General features: G+C 39.7%; 2 protein-coding genes across 2 annotated transcripts in view; both read right to left on the reverse strand.

Moving 5' to 3' along the window:
* Positions 1-20,388, reverse strand: part of LOC109403142 (protein O-mannosyl-transferase Tmtc3) — an 804,586-nt gene that overhangs the window by 417,621 nt on the left and 366,577 nt on the right. The gene's annotated exons all lie outside the window — the stretch shown is intronic.
* Positions 7,617-18,831, reverse strand: LOC134289549 (uncharacterized). Its single transcript, XM_062855507.1, has 2 exons — positions 17,847-18,831; positions 7,617-7,663 (listed from the first exon to the last, which is right to left on the reverse strand). The coding sequence occupies exons 1-2, from the start codon at positions 18,829-18,831 to the stop codon at positions 7,617-7,619; spliced, it is 1,032 nt and encodes a 343-aa protein (XP_062711491.1).

Here is a 20,388-nt window from a genome sequence, read left to right on the forward strand (position 1 = left end):
TACGTCGATTTTTTTCGAGCAAAATATTCAAGTTAATACGGCATCAACCCATCAATCTAACCGTGAACTGATCCTCTCCTCCTCCCATTCTTGGTTCGATATGGCGCTCGCAAACTCCAATTAGTGTTGCTGTTTTAATTAAAAGCATCATTACAAAATTTTGTTCATCATCAGACCCGGCCGGCAGCGAGTGCGGGAGGACTTCGTAACGATTCAGGTTCGAAACGAGATCCGATCGAAACGCAAGTGAATGCGCACATTAATGCAAACAGGGAATATAGTTTCCAGATTGAACTCTCTCTCCCTCATAATTAGTGGGAGTTTCCTGGGAGGCTGATGAGGGTGCTTGATGAGTTTTCATGAGTGTTGAATTCAATGGAAACAACGTTTGGAGAAGGGGTGGAATATTTCGTGATAGAGGGTTCTCTCGTTTTCCATTTTTTCATTGATTTCTGATGAAACTTTAACGTAATATTGTGATAAATGTTTTGGAATAACTCTTGTTTTTATACCAGTTTGCAAAATAAAACAAAAATCAAGAACTTCTTACAATGACCAAAATTGTTTTTGCATAATTACGTGCAAATTTCAAAATAGTGCTTAAAAAAATAATTAAGTTTTTTTATATTTTTTCATGAAAACCGAGTTCTACGGTTTTCATGAAAAAATATAAAAAAACTTGTTTATTTTTTAAGCACTATTTTGAAATTAGCACGTAATTATGCAAAAACAATTTTGGTCATTGTAAGAAGTTCTTGATTTTTGTTTTATTTTGCAAACTGGTATAAAAAACAAGAGTTATTCCAAAACATTTATCACAATATTACGTTAAAGTTTTTGAAAATATGGAAATAACTAAAACTCATGTTTCTTGCTTTACATTCAACCAATTTTCAATCTTTTTGCATGAATAGGAAGCTTTCTTATCCTTAATATATGAAAACCATCTACATTTTTTTTGCTCCGATATATTGATTTTTCCCATTTCTTTGTGACCTCACACGTGCAAAAATGATCTGTGTTATTGGAACTCCATCCAGAGAGTACTTAAAAAACTCCTATCGAATAAAATCATTTAACACACTCGGGATTTCTCCAAAAAAATATTCAAGGATGAACACAGAAATTCCACTACGAACTCTGTTAAGAAAAAATATTTCAATATAAATCTTAATTTGGATTTTTTTCCCAGTGATTTCTTTTGTTTTTTACTGGGATTGAAACAGTAGCTATTTCTCAAATTATTTTTAAATAATTCTTCAAGAAAATCTTGCATCTTCCAGACAATCTTCAGAATTTCGTCCATGAATTTCTTCATTAATCCTTTAGCTATTACTTCAGAAATTCTGTGAGAGATTTCCCCATTTGTTTTTCGAAGAGTTCATTTAGCATTCATGCATATTTTCAGATTTTTTTTCTCAATGATTCCTGTAAAAAATCTTCAGGTAAGTGTACAGAAATTTCGCCAGCATTTCCTTCAGAAAGCTTTCCTGAGAAATTTTAAGGAACTGCCACAAATTCCTTCGGAGAGATTTCTTTATGAATTATTCCAGGGATTTCTTTAGAAAATAGTTGTTTACTTTGGAATTTCCCAAAAATATTTTGGAGATTATCCCAGAAGTTAATTTAAAACTTCCCCATAAAATATTTCTTGGAAGCCTCCCGAAATTACTCCATATATTTTTTGAAAGTCTTTCAGAAATTATATTCAATAAATATTTCATGGTTTCTTTATGAAAGTTCTTTTTGAACATCTTCCATGGACTACTTCAAAAATTTCTCTAGAATTTACTCCAGATGTTCCTCCAGAAAAAATGTCAAAGAATTACTCCAGGAAAAACTTTCAAGGATTTTCTCAGAAATTCCTCCATAGTTTCTTTCAGAAATCCGTACGATAAGTATTTCAATAAATCATCCAAGAATTCATTCAAAAATGTTTTCAGCGATTTTTTCAGAGAATCTATTACAGAACTCCTCAGGAAAGTTCTCACAAGATTTTTTTTTTTAGAAAATTTCCAACAATTCTCCAAAATGCTCTTCAGAAATTCAGAGTTTCATTTAGAAATTTCGCTGGAGATTTCTTCAGAAATGCTTTTTGAGGAATGAATTTGTCCAAGGATTCCTTTATCAATTATTTCAAGGATTCTTTCAGACATTACTCCAGCCATTCGGTTTCAAACTCTACTAAATTTTTTTTCAGATACTCTTCCATCGTACAGGGTACAAATTTGAGCAAAAAACGGACGCAATTGATTTGATTGATTTGTATTTATTAAAGAGACTTTCAGCCCTTGACGCAATTCAATTCCGGCCGCTAAGCAAACGACAGGTAACAATTCCTAAGCAAAAACATCCGGGGAATCGAATGGCGCTAACCCCTTTTCTGAAAAACATCGCCAAGTGTCTCATTTTCCCATTTTCCTCCAAATATGTCAAAAATAATTAAATATGTAAAACTAAAATCTGAGAAAGGTGGGAGAAACGCTGAATATTTCGAAAAACTTCATGTTGCAATATCAGAAAGGTTGGTTTTGTGAATGTTTTTATTTTTGATCACAATAAGTGTCTCATTTTGTCCAATATCCCCTATACAATGAACATTTTTGAGAATTTCGGATGAATTAGTACAAAAAAAACATACAAAGTCGTTCAAAAGTCGTGCTAGTGCATGGAGAAACCCCAAACGATCGTGTCTTGTACATCACATTCAAAGATAATGTCTCATTTTTTTCAATATCCCCTATAAATATAAATATAAATATAAAAGTTTTTATTGAAATTCATCCGAAATTCTCGAATATTCTTAATTTATAGGGGACATCGGATAAAATGAGACAATATCTGTGAATGTGATGGACAAGGGATAATTTGTTTAGGGTTTCTCCATTCAGTATCACGACTTTTGAATTACTTTGCATGGTTTTTTGTTGAAATTCGTCCGAATTTCTCAAACATTCTTTATTTATAGGGGATATTGGACAAAATGAGACATCTTCTTTAAATTTGATGGACAATATACGATCCGTTTGGGGTATTATCATTAAGTAGCCCGACTTTTGAGCGACTTTGCATGGTATTTTGTGGAATTCCATCCGTAATTCTCAAATATTCTTTATTCATAGGGGATATTTGATAAAATGAGATAACATCTCTGAATGATAATCTGTTCGGGGTTTCTACATACAATAGCACGACTTTTGAACAACTTTGTATTGTTTTTGGTTCAAATTCATTCGAAATTCTGAAATATTCCCATTTTATAGGGGATATTGGATAAAATGAGACACTTTATGTGATCAGAAGTGAAAAACTTTTCTGCCAGGGATTCGCAGAAAAGTATTCCAGAGCTTTCTTCAGATATAATTAAAAAATTTCCACAAGAAAACTTTCAGGTTAAATTAAATGGGCTGCTTGTGAAACTCAGTCAAAGGTCAGTTTAGATTTTTTTTTCAGAGTTTCGGGTAGAAAATCCTTCAGGAGTTTCCTTAGGGACTCCTTCAGAATTTGCTCCAGGGATTGCTCAATAAATTATGTCATAAATTCTTCCACTAGTTTATTCAGAAAATCTTCAAGAGAATCCTCCAGGTATTCATACAGGTATTTCTTGAAAAGGTGCACCAGTGATTTGTTCAGGAATTGCTCTCCATACACCCCATCCCTACGTCATTTGTGGACGATCAAGTCCGATTGAGGGTCTATTTAAAGTTGCATTTTCGATTGCGGGTCCATTATGAGTTGCCAATTGCCATATCCAATTATTATCTAGGTCCGTTAGAGTTATGAGCTCAGAAGAGGGACAAGTTCCAACCACTTTCGGGGGAAAGAGCAGCTGACGAAGTGCCGAAACTGGAATCGAACCCATGACGTTCCCGGCTTCCAGCAGGAATATGTCCGGAACTCTTTTAGAAATATTTCAAGAGTTTTTTTATGCATCCTTGTAGAAGCTCATGGAAACGTGTCCAGGAACTCCTTCTGAAATGTATTACAGAGTGCTCAAGGAAAACCTCCAGAAAATCCTCCAAGAATTTTATGAAAGGATTTCTCCAGGAGTTGTCCTAAACAATCCTCAATAAACTTTTTCTGAAATCCGGCAAGGGTATCTCGAGGAGTTTCTCATTTTTTTTTCTTCAGGACTTTTTTAAGCAACTCCTCCTGAGGTCTGTTTAAGAATTTCGCTGGGATTTCTTCGGTTATTTCTCTACAGATTCATGTAAGGATGCTTTTGAAAAGCTTACATGGCTTCCACCGGAAATTAATTTAGAAATCCTGCAGGGATTCTTTCAGAACTTTGTGCTCAGATTTCTTTTGGAATTTCTACAAAAATGTTTTGGGGATTTTTTAAGAAATTTCAGCAATGGAGTTTTTCAAAAGTTCTTTCATCGATTTTTTCGAAAAATTTTCCAAGAGTTATTCCAGTAATTCTTTGTTATTATTGTTTTAGTCGCCCTGATTCCAGGAGATTTATTGAAGGATTTTTTTTATTTCTCGAGGAATTATTGTGTGTGCTGGTAGTTCAACGATTGGTTTTCGGTTTCATCGATAAACTACCAACACACACAATAATTCCTTGAGAAATTCCAGAAAATAATCCTTCAATAAATCTCCTGGAACTCCTTCAGAGATTTTTGCAGTAATCGTTTCAGATGTTCCTCCAAAAATTTTTCGAAAGATTCTCAGAAATAATTTTGGATTAATATTGGAAGAACTCTTGAAAGAACTTCGTAATTCCTTTCGGAATTCTATCGACACTTTGTTTGAACAATTTTCAGTAATGTATCTGTAAGATTTTTTTTATTTTCTCTATAATTCTTTCAGGACTATTTTGGCAATTGCTTCTCAAAAAGTTATGAAAACTCATTCGTCAATTCCTTTGAAAATTCATTCAAAAATGGCTTCAGTTATTACTTCAAGAAGACCTTCAGCCCAGCCTTCAGCAGTTCTTTTAGGATTTTGTTCGGCATTTACTTTGAAAATCCGTTCGGAAATTACTTCTCAATTGCTCAAATAATTGTTTGGGGAATTCTTTCCGAAATTTCTCAAACATATACTTAAAGAGGTCCTCCAGAAATTTCTTGGCGAATTCATACGGAAATTTGTATTGAAATTTTTTCGATTCTTGTATTTTTTCTCCGATTTTTTTTCAAGAATTCTATCCTAAATTCTTATGAGTATTTCTTCAACATTCCTTACAAATTTCTTTGGCAACTTCCATAGAAACTTCTATAGGGAATATCTCATGCAATTTTTCGAAAATTTCTTTTGATTTTTCTGTGACAGTTTCTATAATAATTCTATTGGAAATTGGCTATTACATTTTCAAATTCCATCAAATATTCTTTTGCTTTTGCATCTGAAATATTTTTTTTCTAACATTTCTTCAGTAATTGGAATTGGAAATTTCTAAAATTTCAAATAAATTATAAGAGAAATATCCAAAGGAAAGTTAGAAAAAAACTGCTGATGGAATTTTCAAAGGATATTGCGAAAGAATGGTGGAAGAATTCCTAATGATGATGAACCTGGGCTTGTTAGGGGAATGTCTGTAAATAAACAGGAAATTGTGTTAAGTTCTGTTCCTTTGAATTCCACTAAGAATTTGCATCCTTTGGCAGATACGTATTTTGACCTCAACTGTAAGGTCGTCTTCAGTGTCTTGTAGTCGAGTCAAGTTCTCTCTGGAGAAAAATATGACTAAACCCCTTTTTCTCCTGGAAATTTGAAGTAAGCTGAGCTTTTTAGTGCCCTCCAAATCGATTCTATAGCTACAATCCTCGGGGTAGAAGCTAGAGATTCATAGCTGTACAAAAGACTGGTTTATCCGAAGATATTTTGAACAGATCAGAGTTCCATTCAGGAATACCTCTTGCGGTACCTACAGGCCACAGAGGACAAGCTTCTTTCAAAGCAAAGTTATGGTATACCACAATGGAGGGCGTTGTAGTAAAAAAAAATGAAACTCTCTTAGAACAGCAGGGAAGCAAGTTATCCATAAAATGTGGTCACTACCAATTAGTACAGGTTCCCTAGTTTGTTGAACAGGGACGCCTGAATACGCAAAGTTTGCGAATGAATACCTAAAAGTGTAAAGAATGTCAAATGGAGACTCCTCACCTGACCCATGCCAATCAGTCAACTCATGACAAATTCTGCTCATGCAGAGTTGAGTTAGGTGCAATTCTAAGTTAAGTTATCCATGAACTGTACTACCTAAGTATTCCATCAAACTGAAGCATATCAAATTAATGTTTGAGCTACCTCTACCGATAATATAATCGTCGTAGTTTTACTGTCAAATATCAGCGAAACGATGCTGAAAACAAGAGCTTGTTTGAAGCCATCCATAAGGAAAGGTTGAAACATACTGTTAACGTTATTCTAAAATATAGCATGCTCGAGGCACGAAACTCAAGGTTCTCAAGGTAACCTATACAAAAGTTACCCTTCGAAAATGAACTTTTTGAAGAAGAGCCACTTGGGCTACACACGCTTTTTACGCTGAAAATTGATCTGAGGTTTCCTAACCGTAGCCACTACCAAAACTAGACAAGATTACGCTTTTCACAATCACAGCACAAAAAGGAAACATCAACGACAAACCAAATCAGTGTCATTTGAAAAGCGTTAATGACGAAAACGCATTAGGCGAACCCATATAGGTAGTAATGTAAGCTAATTTAGAACATTTGAATAATCCCGCCCTTATTTAGCCTTAAATTTAAGCCTTAAGAAGGGCAACTGATTATCTCGAAGAAACGCAAGGTCCACTGCACTATTGCTCCGGTTAGCGCAGTAAGGGCGTAATACTGTGGAGAACGTTCAAATTCTCCACAGGCTCCATTTGTGGTTAGGTTTTTATTAGACCCCCCTAACCATTCATTCCTAGGCACGGTAAGCATAAAGCCGCATTACACCATGAATCAGGGGTCACCTGTTTAGTGGATTCGTACCACAGAAACAGACGGTCCGTAGTGTTATTCTTAGCCAATTGAGACAACTGCTACCGACACTACACAGCTAGCTAGGCTAATCGGGAAAAGAAGTTAACATTGATGGTCAACTTCCAAACGAGCCCGACCAGCCTGCAAATAAATTCGAAACACAAAAAAAAAACAAACAAATTGGAAATCGTGTTTAAAAAGTTTCCACTTTACATAAGTTTCTAGTTCTAAGTCTAGTTTAGCGATCATTTCTGTACTTTCCTTTTGAAACTCCTTTCCTAATCTAGCTAAAAAAATATTTTTTTTTCATATGTTCTTTTATCAGTATTTTTTCTCAGATATTACGCGAACCAACGCTTCTATCACTAGACTGAAAATTTCTCTTCATATCCCAAAAATCCCGTTTAGATCATCATAAAAAAGTGATTGAACCCTTCAATCAAAAATTTATCTACCGAAGTGTTATCGAGAAAGTTGGATTTATCGACTTCATACCATATCTCAACCACGTACGTACCATATCGCCCTCGATGGATCTTTCCCCCCATGCTGATTATCGTCCTTCTGGCTTGTTAAATCGCAACAATTCCAGGAAGGCCACTCACGCTGCCGCCACCCGATCCCCGTTCCTTTAACCCACATCAACGTAGCGTCAGCGTAACATGAGCATTTGAACAGTCAGTCGGCAGCCGGCAACAGCAGCAGCAGTTTCGCCAGTAGACCAACTGACGAGATAACGGACATGAAATTAAATTCACAACTCAATTTATCTGAAATAATCACATTAATTTTGCCCGCATGTAAATCGGCCGCTCCGTACACGGCCTGTGCGAATGGAATACGAAATATGTGTATGTGTGTGCGAGTGAGTGTGCTCTCTCCGGTGAAGTGGGCGCGCAGGACTCGGTGAGCGGAAGAGGATGTAATTAAATTTACTTTTTCCCATTTATGAATGAATGTACACTGTACACTACTGCGAAGTACATACACATGCTGCTGCCAAAAGCTTGAAAAGGTTCCAAATGGTTCTCGGGCGGGCCCGTCTCACTTCCCTTTCCCCCCTGGTGTCCAAATTGGTTCCGATGCAAATGGTGATGTGTGCATGATATAGGTAAACAACTGGCCTGGCTTGTGGATAATGTTTTCGTTTGGATTGGAGTACACTCAGGGATCCGTAAAACATATAGGGTGTGGGAGCATATGGGTGAGCCTCTTATTTTGGGCACGGTCCACTATGACTCTGTCAAGTGTGGCTGGATACTTTACGTATCCTTAGAATCATAGAATGCTATTGAAATCAATAAAATCTTTCAAAACTACCTCAAAACCAAAATTGTTACATTGTTACTTATGATCTGATTGAGTTATAGCGGAAAGTGCCCAAAACAGGATCCCTGTTCAAACAGTCCCATACCACACCAGCGCTCATATGACTTCTGAAGAGGATTCTTCCAGTTCCTGGAGTTAACACTTGTGTGAGAACTAATAACGTATTCATGATGGTATGCCAGTAATTTAAGTGGAGAAAGGTATTTAATTTTCTTGGCTAGAAAGGTCACACATGTGCTGACCAGAAGGCTTAGATGTAAATCTGTTAAATTTTGTAGTGCGCCCTGGGAATTGCTTTGGATTTTCACGATAAATGGGTAATATGATTAACAGCCTCTTTCTTCTCAGAAATCAGATTTACTTGAAACTGATTGGCTTTTGCAATGATAGAATACAAATTTACCTAATACCATAATTCACGCATCATCTAGTCCGAAATTCCATACACGATGTGTATTTGAAGTCATACCTGAAAATAAACAGAAAGAGAATACAAATTAGTTGGAAAATAATTTTGTTATAATAATACAGAAAATTTAAATCTTATTATTAATTATCAAAGCAGTTTGAGTTTGTATTTGAATTTTAAACGTGTAGATTCAAAAAGACATGTTCCGTATCATTTGCTAGTAATTTTCCATTGAAGCCATTCCGTACAAAATTTATAAAGTTCTCCAAATGTTGTAATACTTGGTGGGTTTGTAGTGGGTAAACATTATTACACTTGTATTTTTCATTTCGTCATTAGGGTGACCAATTTTTAGATAGGGTGGTCCAGCACATAAAAATTTTTAAGAACTGAAAATTTTCAAAAAAAAAAAGTTATGGTTGAGCAATTTAGTTCTGTTTTATTGTTTTAACAAGATACTGAAAAGTAGTTTCAGAAAGAATACGTTATCCCTCCATTACCCAAATTTTTGATTTTAATTTGAATTTCATTTTTTGTCATCTAAAATCGATTTAAACATGGTTTGGAAGATGATCCATTTTAATTCTCGATTATGTGAATTTGGTTTTTGATTTTTCTAATTTTTAATTTTGAATTTCTCTGCACTTTCATATTTTTCCTGGAAGCCTATTTTACATACCGTTTTTATAGCAAAAACTTTTAGAGATTTTATGATAACTGAAATTTATTTTTTATTTTATTTTCAATAGAAAATTGTATTTTCCTTGTAACTTTTAGGAAAATATTTTGGTGTGTATTCAACTCCCTTAAACTCTTTAACTATAAAAGAATGATTGAGAAAAAATTTAAATATGTTAATTTTTGCGATTGCATACAAAAGAAGCAATGATATCTGAAAGGTGACCAAAACATCAATTTTTCAATGATTTAAAAAATGTTAATACGCTTGAAAAGACAGCGAAAACCATTATAATAAATTTGATTTTTCCAGGCAAGAAAAAAATACAAAAATGCTCAAATTATACCCTAAAGGGTATAATTTTAACCCGTCTAAAGGGTTAAAAGCAAAAATGTGTGTTCAGGATCAACATTTTTAAAATGTACTTGTGTTTTTCACTTCATCGTCTCGGGGCTATCAGAGTACCGTAAACCGGGTTGAAATTGATCAGTCGTACTTGAAGATTTATCATTTTTTGAATAATTTTCTTACAAATAGCATTAAGTATCAGATTCCAACAGTACGATGCTTAAAAGGAAATCATTAAGAATATGATTTTTCTAACGAAAAAAAACGTCTAACCAATTTCGACCCGAAGATCAATTTAATCCCAGTTTACCCGGTTTACGGTACCATGGTTTTACATTTCTATCAGAAAATTTTGCAAAACGCATTACATAATCAAATAGGTCAGTTTTCTACTTTTTGAAATACGTTATTATTGTGGAGCGGACCTGGTGTGATGATTAGAACATTTGACTATCACGCCGAGGATCTGGGATCGAATCCCACTCCCGACAAACTCGCAAAATGTGAGTTCTTCCTTCGGTAGGGAAGTAAAGCGTGGGTCCCGAGATGAACATACAACTACTCATTTGATTGAATTATAGAGTGTTTGTTTTCATATCCATGGTTTTATTAACCCTTCCGTTACCAACCCCCCCTAACGAGAGTGCGAAAAAATACCCTTTTCGTTATAACTTTTTTGTTTTACAATATTTTTCGACCAAATTTTGACACAATAAGCGGATATCTTTCTATTTTAAGGATTTGCTAGGGATTGTTGGAATGGCCACCTGGTTCCGGAGTTATTCCGGAATCAAAATGGGTCATTCGATTTGGCCATTTTGGAAAAAGTAAATTTTCGATATGAGAGCCGTTCAGTTTTGAGAACTTTGTGCACTAGAATGATAGAAAAAATTGTCTAGAAGTCACTACGTGCCTTGCAACCCGCTCTACGGATGTTCCGGGGAACCGGTTCCGGAATCAATTTTTGAATATGATTCAATACCTTCATGCGTCACCTCAAACTTCGTGGTTTTTCAAGATGCATCATTCTATACTGTTTTGGCGTTGTCTGAAATACTGTTGGCCATTTTGGAACCGGTATTCGGATTTCTCGGGAATCGGTTCCGGTGGTTCGGGGGTCCAATTTTCGAAAATGAACAAAAACCATCATGCGACATATCAAACTTCATGATTTTGAAAATTATGGCATTTTATCATAATGATTGGCCACTTAGGATACATTTGGCCATTATGGAAGCGGTATACAGATTTTCCGGAATCCAGTTCCGGGGCCAAGTTTTGAAAATGTTTCAATACCGTCATGCGGCATCTCAAATATCGTGATTTTCAAAATACATCATTCTGGGCTAATATTGCGTTATCCGAAATACTGTTGGCCATTTTAGAACCGGTATTCGTATTTCCCGGGATTCGGTTCCGGTGGTTCCGGGGTCAATTTTTCGAAGATGAACAAACGCAATCATGCGACCACGAGCGGAACCATTGATTGGGTAGAATGCATCCATGAATGCCTTCCAGAGATTTCTCATGGAATTCCGCAACCTCTCCAAAAAAATTCCCTCCGGAATTCATCCAAAAGATTCCTCTTGAAGGATGTTCTTCCAGTTTATTCAATCCAGCGAGGTTACCAAAAACTAATTCCGAGGATTCCCCTAGGAGTTCCCTCCGAAAAGTGTCACAGGAATTCCTTTTAGGAATTCCTCCAGGAGTTTCTTATGGAGATTTGATTCTGGGGATTCATCCAGGAATTCCTTTTAGACATGCTTCCTGGATATTGTAAGGGTTCCTCCAGAAGTTACTTACAGAGAATTTTCCAAAAACTCGTTTCGGGTGATTTTGCGTAAAATGCTTCCGAACGCTTTTGCACAAGTTACCTCCGCAAACCCCCAAGGTTCCTCCAGAAGTTTCTTCCGAAAATTCAAACAGGTATCACCTAAAGAATATCTCCAAAATTCCACCAAAGATTGCTTCAGGAGCTCTTCTTTGAACTCCTCCGAAAGTTCCTCCAAGAATTTCACCAGGAAGTTCCCTCTGAAGTTTTTATGAGTTTATGAGTTTTATGAGAATTCCTCCGATACTTCCTTCGGGAAATTTTCCAAGGATTCTCCAGGAATTTCCTCAAAATATTCCGCCCGGAGTTCTTTCGAAAATTCCTCCTATAGTTCATTGAGAAATTTCTTCAGGAATTCTCCCAGTAAGTTCCCCCATGAGTTCCTCTGAGAGTACCACCGAGCATTCCTTAGGGAGTTCCTCCAGAACTCCCTCCAGGAATCCTCCCAGGAGTTCCTCTAGGAATTCCTCCAGAAGTTCCTTCAGGAATTATCCCAGGAAGTTCCTCTAGGGACTCCTCCGACCGAAAGTTCCCGAGAGTTCCTCCGGAAATTCCTCTAAATTTTCCTCCAGGAGTTCTTACAGAAATTTCTCCGGGAGTTCCTTCAAAAAATATTCCGGGAATTCCTCCAACATTTCCTCTAGGAGTTCCATCGAAAATTCCTCCGAGAATTCCTCCAGGTATTCTCCCTGGAAATTCTTGCGGGAGTTTCTCTTGGAATTGCCTCAAGAGCTCCTCCAGAAGTTCTTCACGGAATACTTGTAGAAGTCCCTCCGGGTGTTCACCCCAAGAATTCTTCCAGGGAGTTCCACCAATAGTTTCCAGGAGAAACGCCGGGAGGAACTTTCAGAGGAACTCCTGGAGGAATTTCCGGAGGAATTCCTGGAGGAATTTCCGGAGGCATTCCTGGAGGAATTTATAACGAAAAGAGTATTTTTTCGCACTCTCGTTAGGGGGGTTGGTAACAGAAGGGTTAAAAATCCAAAGATCATACATCTCTGATTTGTTTATATGTTACGCCAAATTATCTGCATTTTCTGATAAAAAAAAAAAACATAAAATCAGAGTTTCAGTTTGGTCCCCAGACCAGAAAACGTGAAAAAAAAACTATTACATTTACAAACTGTTTGCACATACACTCAACTTGGCCCTCTCAACGTATTATTTCCCTGGGAACTATAAATAGTAATCGTCCAAACATCATCAAGAAATTCAACACCAGCAACGGGTTAAAAAAATTTTTTTTTTTTGGAAAACGGAATGTATTAAAAATCTTGATTTTTATTATTATTATTATTAGCTTTATTAGGGAGATTTTCAGCCCGAGGCTGGTTCATCTCCATCTCGTTTTTTTTACCGATTCGAGTATATCGCAATTCTTGGAGAACTCTCAAGAGCAATGGTTAAAGATATTTCCGCTGGGAACGCTTGGAAATCTCAGCAAGAACTCACGAAGAAATTCTAAAAGGTATTTTTGAAGGAATCCCTGCTGTTTACTGGATGTATTGCAAGGGGAAGTCCTAGAGCAATCCTTTAGAAAATCTCCTAAGGGGCTGTCCATAAACCACGTGGTCATAGAGGGGGGGGGGGGGGGGTTCGACCAATGACCATTTTGTATGGACAAATTTAAAAATTTGTATGGACAAATGACCACGCGGGGGGGGGGGTCGAAAAGTCCCAAAAAAATGACCACGTGGTTTATGGACAGCCCCTAAGGAACCATGGTAGAAAATCCCGGAAGAACTTCAAGAGGACTCCCTTGAAGAATCCCTGGAATAAATCCAGGAGGGATCCAAAGAGGATTTTTCGGATGAATCTCAGCAATCATCCCTACAAGAACTGCTGGAGAAATCTTTTGAGAAATTCTCTTAAAACCCCCCTGAAAAGATTCTGCTATGATTTTTCCATTGATTTTTTCAAGGATTCCTCCAGAACATTTTCAGATGATTCTTTTAGACTTTGAGAGATTTACTCCTCACGAAATGTCTCCAAAAAATCTTGGTGGGATTGCTCCAAGCATTCCAGCTGGGATTTCATAGACATTATCAAATGGTGTTTTTTGCAGTTATTACTCTTAGGAATTCTGCAGGAATTGCCGAAGAATTTCTGTAAGGAATTGCTTTGGGAATCCCAGCAAGATTTACTAAAGGATTCCCATCACAAAATCCTGGATAAAACCAATAAGTATTCCAAAATCAATTTCAATGTAAATTCTTCAAGGCAGCTGAAGAGGATTTGCAGTGATAAAACGAAGAAGAGTTCCTGGAATAATCCCTAGAGACATTCTTTTAAGAATCCCTTAAGAAATTCTGAAGGGTTTCCTAAAAATAACCTCTTGATGAATTTGTGGAAGGCCCCATAGAGAAGTTACAGTAGTAGTTGCTGGATGAATTCTATCAAGAATAATTTCAGAAATTCCAGCAATAATGTGTAGAATTCTTGGATAAATTCCAAGGGCTATAACTGGAGGAACGACATGGGAAACTCCTGGACCAAACCTGGCAGGGATATTTGGGAAAATTTGAAGTGGAATTTGTGGAGGAATCTTTAGAAAAATCCCTGTCAAAATCACGAAAGTAACTTCTGCAGAAATCTAATTGAACATTCCAAGAGTATTTTCTAAAGGGGTTCCAGAGGGAACCCTCTGAGAAAACTACAGAGAAATGTCAAAAGGAATTGTTGGAGAAACTCAAGGAAAGTTCTTTGGGGAAATCCTCTTGGAATTTCTCTACAAATTCCTGATGGTATTTATCTAGAAATTCTTGTTGAGATTACCCCAGAAATTTCTCCGAGGATTTCTATACAAATCATGCCTTTTATTCCTCCGAGAGTTCCTATAGAAATTCTCTTTATAGTTTCTCCAGAGATTTTTCAATAATTTCTTTGGGAAATTCAGGGTTTCTTCAGATATTCCAGAATTTTTCAGGAATTCTTGAAGAAATTTCTCCAAGAATACTGATTTCTTCAGTATTTGCAATTAGGAGTCCACCAGTAATTACAGGAGGATTTCCAATCCTGAAATAAATCCCAGAAGCATTCTTTGAGTAATCCCAGCAAGAATTCCTGAGGAAATTTGAAGTGTATTTCCGGCAGAAAATACTGGGTAAATACTAACAAAAATCTCTGGAGGAATCCTCGTAGAAATAACAGTCGTGTACCAACCACAACCCAGTTACAATTAGACGAAAAATGAGCCAATACCTCGTCTTGGTATGATACCTGACTTTGGTATGCTGCAGTTATGTGTCAGTTATTCGTTCCTGCTCGGGATAGATACGCTCTCATCACACGCGAACCTCGCTGTTCAAATTTGCTCTTGCTGTTTTCCGGCCTAATTTGACCATCTAATTGACCATCATTCAAAGCTGCTTCCGCCGCTGCAGCACTACTTGGAACATTCCGGGAGCAGCGGGTTTGTTTTTGCCTCCACCACCAGCAGAATTCTAAATGGATCTATTTGTTTAGGACTTGGACTTGTTATGTGAGTGAGGGCCAACCGAGAGACGCGGACCAGGCGGCCTCTGAGTGGCCCTCATCAACAACGCCAACAAACAGACAAACTCTTGCGCCACGCCACGTGGTTCGTCGTCCCACCACGGGAAGTAGCCTTTATGGCTGGCACCAGTTGGTGAAATTTTCCTCAGCGGAAAAAAGAACTCAAACTGACCTTTTTCCCCCCAAACCCTTTCCCATGAACATCTGCATTTTGAGGAAGTAGGAAAATGAGCTGAGCTGGGGCGATGACGGGGGTGCCGTCACTGGCACTGGTGCGCCAATTTGGAAGTAATGGCCCAATTATTTCGACACTAATTATGGCGAATTGAGCGATGGGCGTCATCATCCGGGGGGTTTGTTGGTTGGATGACCGAATGGAAATTTAGTAAATGTGGGATCATGACATGCAATGCCAACCATAGCCACGGTAATGGATTAGCTGTGGGTTTATTGAGTATGAGTATGATAGTAGGATCCGATGTTATACTGTGTTCTCTCGTTTCTAGTTTGTTTGCGGGGAAAAGAGAGTCATCTCAAAATTTTCTATCATTATCTGTTTCGGAAGCAATTATATTTCAAAGGGGTAATCTCTATACCATTCTCAAAGTCCTGGAATAAATTTATTTTTTAACCGCGCTTTTTCTGTTTCTGTTTTGATTTCTACCTCGACCTTCTGATCAGTTCAAGTTCCGCTGTGTTGTAACCTGCACTATCATCGGCTGTACCCAGCCAACACACGATCGTATATGATGTTGAATGGGATGCTAAAGTGGAGGCGATATGCGTACTCTTTACACGCGATTAAATGGAAGCATGTACGCATATTACCTCCACTTTAGCATCCTATGTTGGCCGGGAAAACCTCTACCTCATGTTTTTGGTCGTGATCTATAAGGATTTTTTGCGCCAGCTCAATGTTGTCTCCCTTGACGAACACTCTGCTGGTACATACATACCTTTATTTGCTCAACATCACATTTAAGACAAGACATTATCAACAATAGTACGCCACAATACTCGGTTTGTGACTGTCGCTCTCCATCCTCGTTCGCGCCCAATGCTCGCCAAGATACCTGCCACTTGATCCGCCCATCGTGCTCTCTGCGATCCATGCCTTCTTATGCCAACCGGATCAGTAGCGAACACCAACTTTGCAGGGTTGTTATCTGGCATTCTTGCAGCATGCTTACTCACCTTACCAATCAGGCTAAGACCGGGGTGGCCTCTGTTGTACATAGTAGCCGTCTCCATTCCACTCGGTCCATGGTTGTTTGTCTCCAGTTCCGCACTCTGCGTAGGGTCCGCAGATCGTCCTCCACTTGGTCGACCCACCTAGCTCGCTGCGCACCACGTCTTCTTGTACCGGTCGGATGACTCTCGAGAACCATTTTAGTCGGGTTGCTATCTGACATCCTGATGACGTGACCCGCCCACCGTAGCCTCCCGATTTTCACGGTATGGACGGTGGTTCATTCTCTCAGCAGCTGATGCAGCTCGTAATTCATTCGCCTTTTCCAAGTCCCGTCTTCCATCTGCACTCCGTCGTAGATGGTACGCAACACCTTCCGTTCGAAATCCAAAGGTGCGTTGGTCCTCTGCACGTAGGGTCCATGTTTCGTGCCCATAGAGGACGACCGGTCTAATCAGCGTTTTGTAGATGGTTAACTTCGTGTTACGGAGAACTTTATTCGATCGAAGAGTTCTGTGGAGTCCAAAGTAGGCAAGATTTCCTGCCACAATGCGCCTGAATTTCTTTGCTGGTGTCGTTGTCGGCGGTCACCAGTGAGCCCAAGTACACGAATTCTTCAACCGCCTCGATTTCATCACCGTCGATATGAATTCGGGGTGGCGGGCGCGCTGATTCCTCCCTGGAGCCCTTTGCCATCATGTACTCTGTCTTCGACACATTAATGACTAATCCGATTCGTCTGGCTTCACTCTTTTGTCGGATGTACGTTTCCGCCATCGTCTCATATTTACGAGCAATACCTTGCCGGAGCCCTCTGCGAGATTCGAAGAGACTCAAGAGTGTCCCTGATTCTCAAACTACGTATATCACTCGATACATCGTCGCCTTGATCATTCGTATCAGTTTATCCGGCAATCCGTATTCGTGCATAATCTGCCATAGCTGTTCTCGATCGATTGTATCATACGCCGACTTGAAATCGATGAACAAGTAACGTGTGGGCACGTTGTATTCGCGGCATTTCTGCTACACCTGGCGGATGGCGAACATCTGGTCCGTTGTAGCGCGTTCACACATAAATCCAGCCTGATATTGCCGCACGAACTCTCTTGCAATCAGTGATAGACGGCGGCATAAAATTTGAGAGAGTATCTTGTAGGCAGTGCTCAGTAGTGTGATCGTGCGGTAGCTCCCGCAATCCAACTTGTCGCCCTTTTTGTAGATGGGACACACGATACCTTCCATCCATTCCTCCGGTAGTACTTCCTCCTCCAAAATCTTGGTAATGACCCAGTGTAGTGCTCTCACCAGTGCTTCTCCACCGTATTTTAGAAGCTCGCTTGGTAGTTGATCTGCTCCAGCGGCTTTGTTGTTTTTCAACCGGCCAACCTCCTCCTCAATCTCTTGAAGGTCAGGGGCCGTAAGTCTTTCGTCCTGTGCACATACTCCTAGATCTGTTACCACGCCACCTTCGGTACTTGCAACGTCGCCATTGAGGTGCTCATCGTAATGCTGCCGCCACCTCTCGACCACCTCACGCTCGCTCGTGAGAATATTCCCATGATTATATCGGCACATGTCGGCTTGTGGCACAAAGCCTCTGCGCGATCGGTTCAGCTTTTCGTAGAACTTTCGTGTGTCCTTAGCGCGGTACAGCTCTTCCATCGCTTCGCAATCTCGTTCTTCCTGCTGGCGCTTCTTCATTCGGAAGACTGAGTTCTGCCTGTTCCGCGCCTGTTTGTAACGTGCCTCATTCGCTCTCGTACGGTGTTGCAGCATTCTCGCCCATGCTGCATTCTTCTCGTTTTTCAACTGTTCACATTCGCCGTCGTACCAGTCGTTTCTGTGATTCGGAGTCGCGAAGCCTAGTGCTGTAGCCGAGGTACTACCTATGGCGGATCGGATGTCCCTCCAGCCATCTTCAAGTGTAGCTGCGCCAAGCTGCTCTTCCGTTGGTAGGGCCACTGCTAACTGCTGCGCGTAATCTTGAGCCACTTCTACGTTACGAAGTTGCTCGATGTTGAGCCGCGACGTTCGACTTCGACGCGTGGTGATAACTGTCGAAAGTTTTGAGCGCATGCATACAGCGACTAAGTAGTGATCCGAATCTATATTCGCACTGCGGTATGTGCGGACGTTGATTATATCTGAGAAGAATTTACCGTCGATTAGAACGTGGTCGATTTGGTTTTCTGTTTGATGGTCGGGTGATCTCCAGGTGGCTTTGTGGATATTTTTGCGGGGGAAGAAGGTGCTTCGGACTACCATACCACGGGAGGCTGCAAAGTTTACGCATCGCTGGCCGTTATCATTCGATACGGCGTGCAGGCTGCTTCGCCCGATTACCGGTCTGTACATTTCCTCCCTTCCTACCTGCGCGTTCATGTCGCCGACAACGATTTTCACGTCACGCGGCGAGCAACCATGGTATGTTTGCTCTAACTGCGCGTAGAACGCTTCTTTCTCGCCATCGGGTCTCCCTTCGTGTGGGCAGTGGACGTTGATGATGCTGTAGTTGAAGAAACGGCCCCTAACCACCTGGATGGTATCCCCGTCTATCATAACATTACTATCCAGACGTATCCGACCGTGTTCGGTTCCGCCCGCCGGCATGTACTTTGTTTTTGAGGCATTCACCACCAGTTTGGCTATTGCTACTTCGCGTTTCAGGCGGATGTACAGCTCTGCCACCGTTTCAAATGTTCTGGCGATAATGTCCATGTCGTCCGCAAAGCACACAAATTGTCCGGATTTTGTGAAAATCGTTGCCCTGCTGTTGAGCCCGGTTCGTCGCATCACACCTTCCAGAGCGATGTTGAGAATCCATCACCTTGTCGCAGTCCCCGGCGAGATTCGAATGAACTGGATAGCTCACCCGAAACCCTTACGAAGCTTTGCATACCGTCCATCATTGCTTTAATCAGTCTAGTCAGCTTCCCAGGAAAGCCGTTTTCGTCCATGATTCTCCATAGCTCTGTGCAGTGTGCGGTCGATACTGTCGTCGTTCGTCGTCGACCGGCCATCGATGAAGCCGGCTTGATAACTTCCCATGAACTCACACGGATGTAGGGATAAAAATGTCAAAGGTTGAATACTTCTGCGATGTGCATATGGGCCCACAAATCTGGCACATTGGTACCCAAAATCCTTGCTATGCCATTGTCTCGATCCAAATTTCTTATTATCGTCCGTGCTATAGCTGTTGCTTACAATGTATCCAACAATAACAATATTTCAGGCCAAACATGTCTAAAGGTCCAATCTGCAGAAGAGAGGCTCTCTTTGGTTTCCCTCTCTTTCGTTAATATCTCAGCTGTTTATTTGTATTATGATTGTCTCCTTGCATTGAACGATGGTCAAAACAATCGTCTTTCGATTTGTACTGCAAAAATAGTTGAAAAGTGTACCATTACATTGCAATAATTGAAAGAGAAAGTGAACAAAGAGAGCCTCTCAAATGCAGATAGGACCTATTGAAATGTTTGGCCTGATTTATCAAAAACACACATCAGACCTATTAGCTAATCAAATTTCGTTCAAATTATGCCATAAACCCACCCGAACAGGTACCCTTTGGGACCGGAAGTCCGGGTGCAAAATCCACCGAACCAATACTAAACAAATAAATCATAACAAAGACCGGCATCAATTCTAGTGAACAATCCAATAAATCCCTCACTAAAATTCTGCCCAACGGCACAGCTTCGATCCTTTTTCTTCCGGTCTCCGTCATCCAAATTGCAAAACAGGTAGAGGAAAAACCTACCGACAGCCGAACCAAAACCATCAACACTGGACCATCTTTCCGATCTGACCACCCCAAACGAACCCCTGCTTGCTAAAAGCCCCTCCACCACCCACCAAAAGGATGAGTGTGAATTTCTTAAAAGCTGAAGGATTTCCATCCACTCACTCTTTCGATTCAAATTTATTCTGCTCGGGCAAACAAAAGCCGCTCGGAATAACGAAAATCACGCACCATGGCACCAATTCGTTTCGATTCGGAGTGCGGCTGCTGCCCCAAAACCCCAGTGAACCCCTTCGTCCTCCTTGCTCCTTGGTCCTTAGACAGGAGGAGGCGTTCATCATTCGACAAGCTTTTAGTCGCATATTCGAATTTACTGGCGGCAACATGGTGAAGATGATGTGGATGAATATGGTACGAAAACC

Source organism: Aedes albopictus, chromosome 3, assembly GCF_035046485.1.
Source record: "Aedes albopictus strain Foshan chromosome 3, AalbF5, whole genome shotgun sequence".
NCBI classification, from domain to species: Eukaryota; Metazoa; Arthropoda; class Insecta; order Diptera; family Culicidae; genus Aedes; species Aedes albopictus.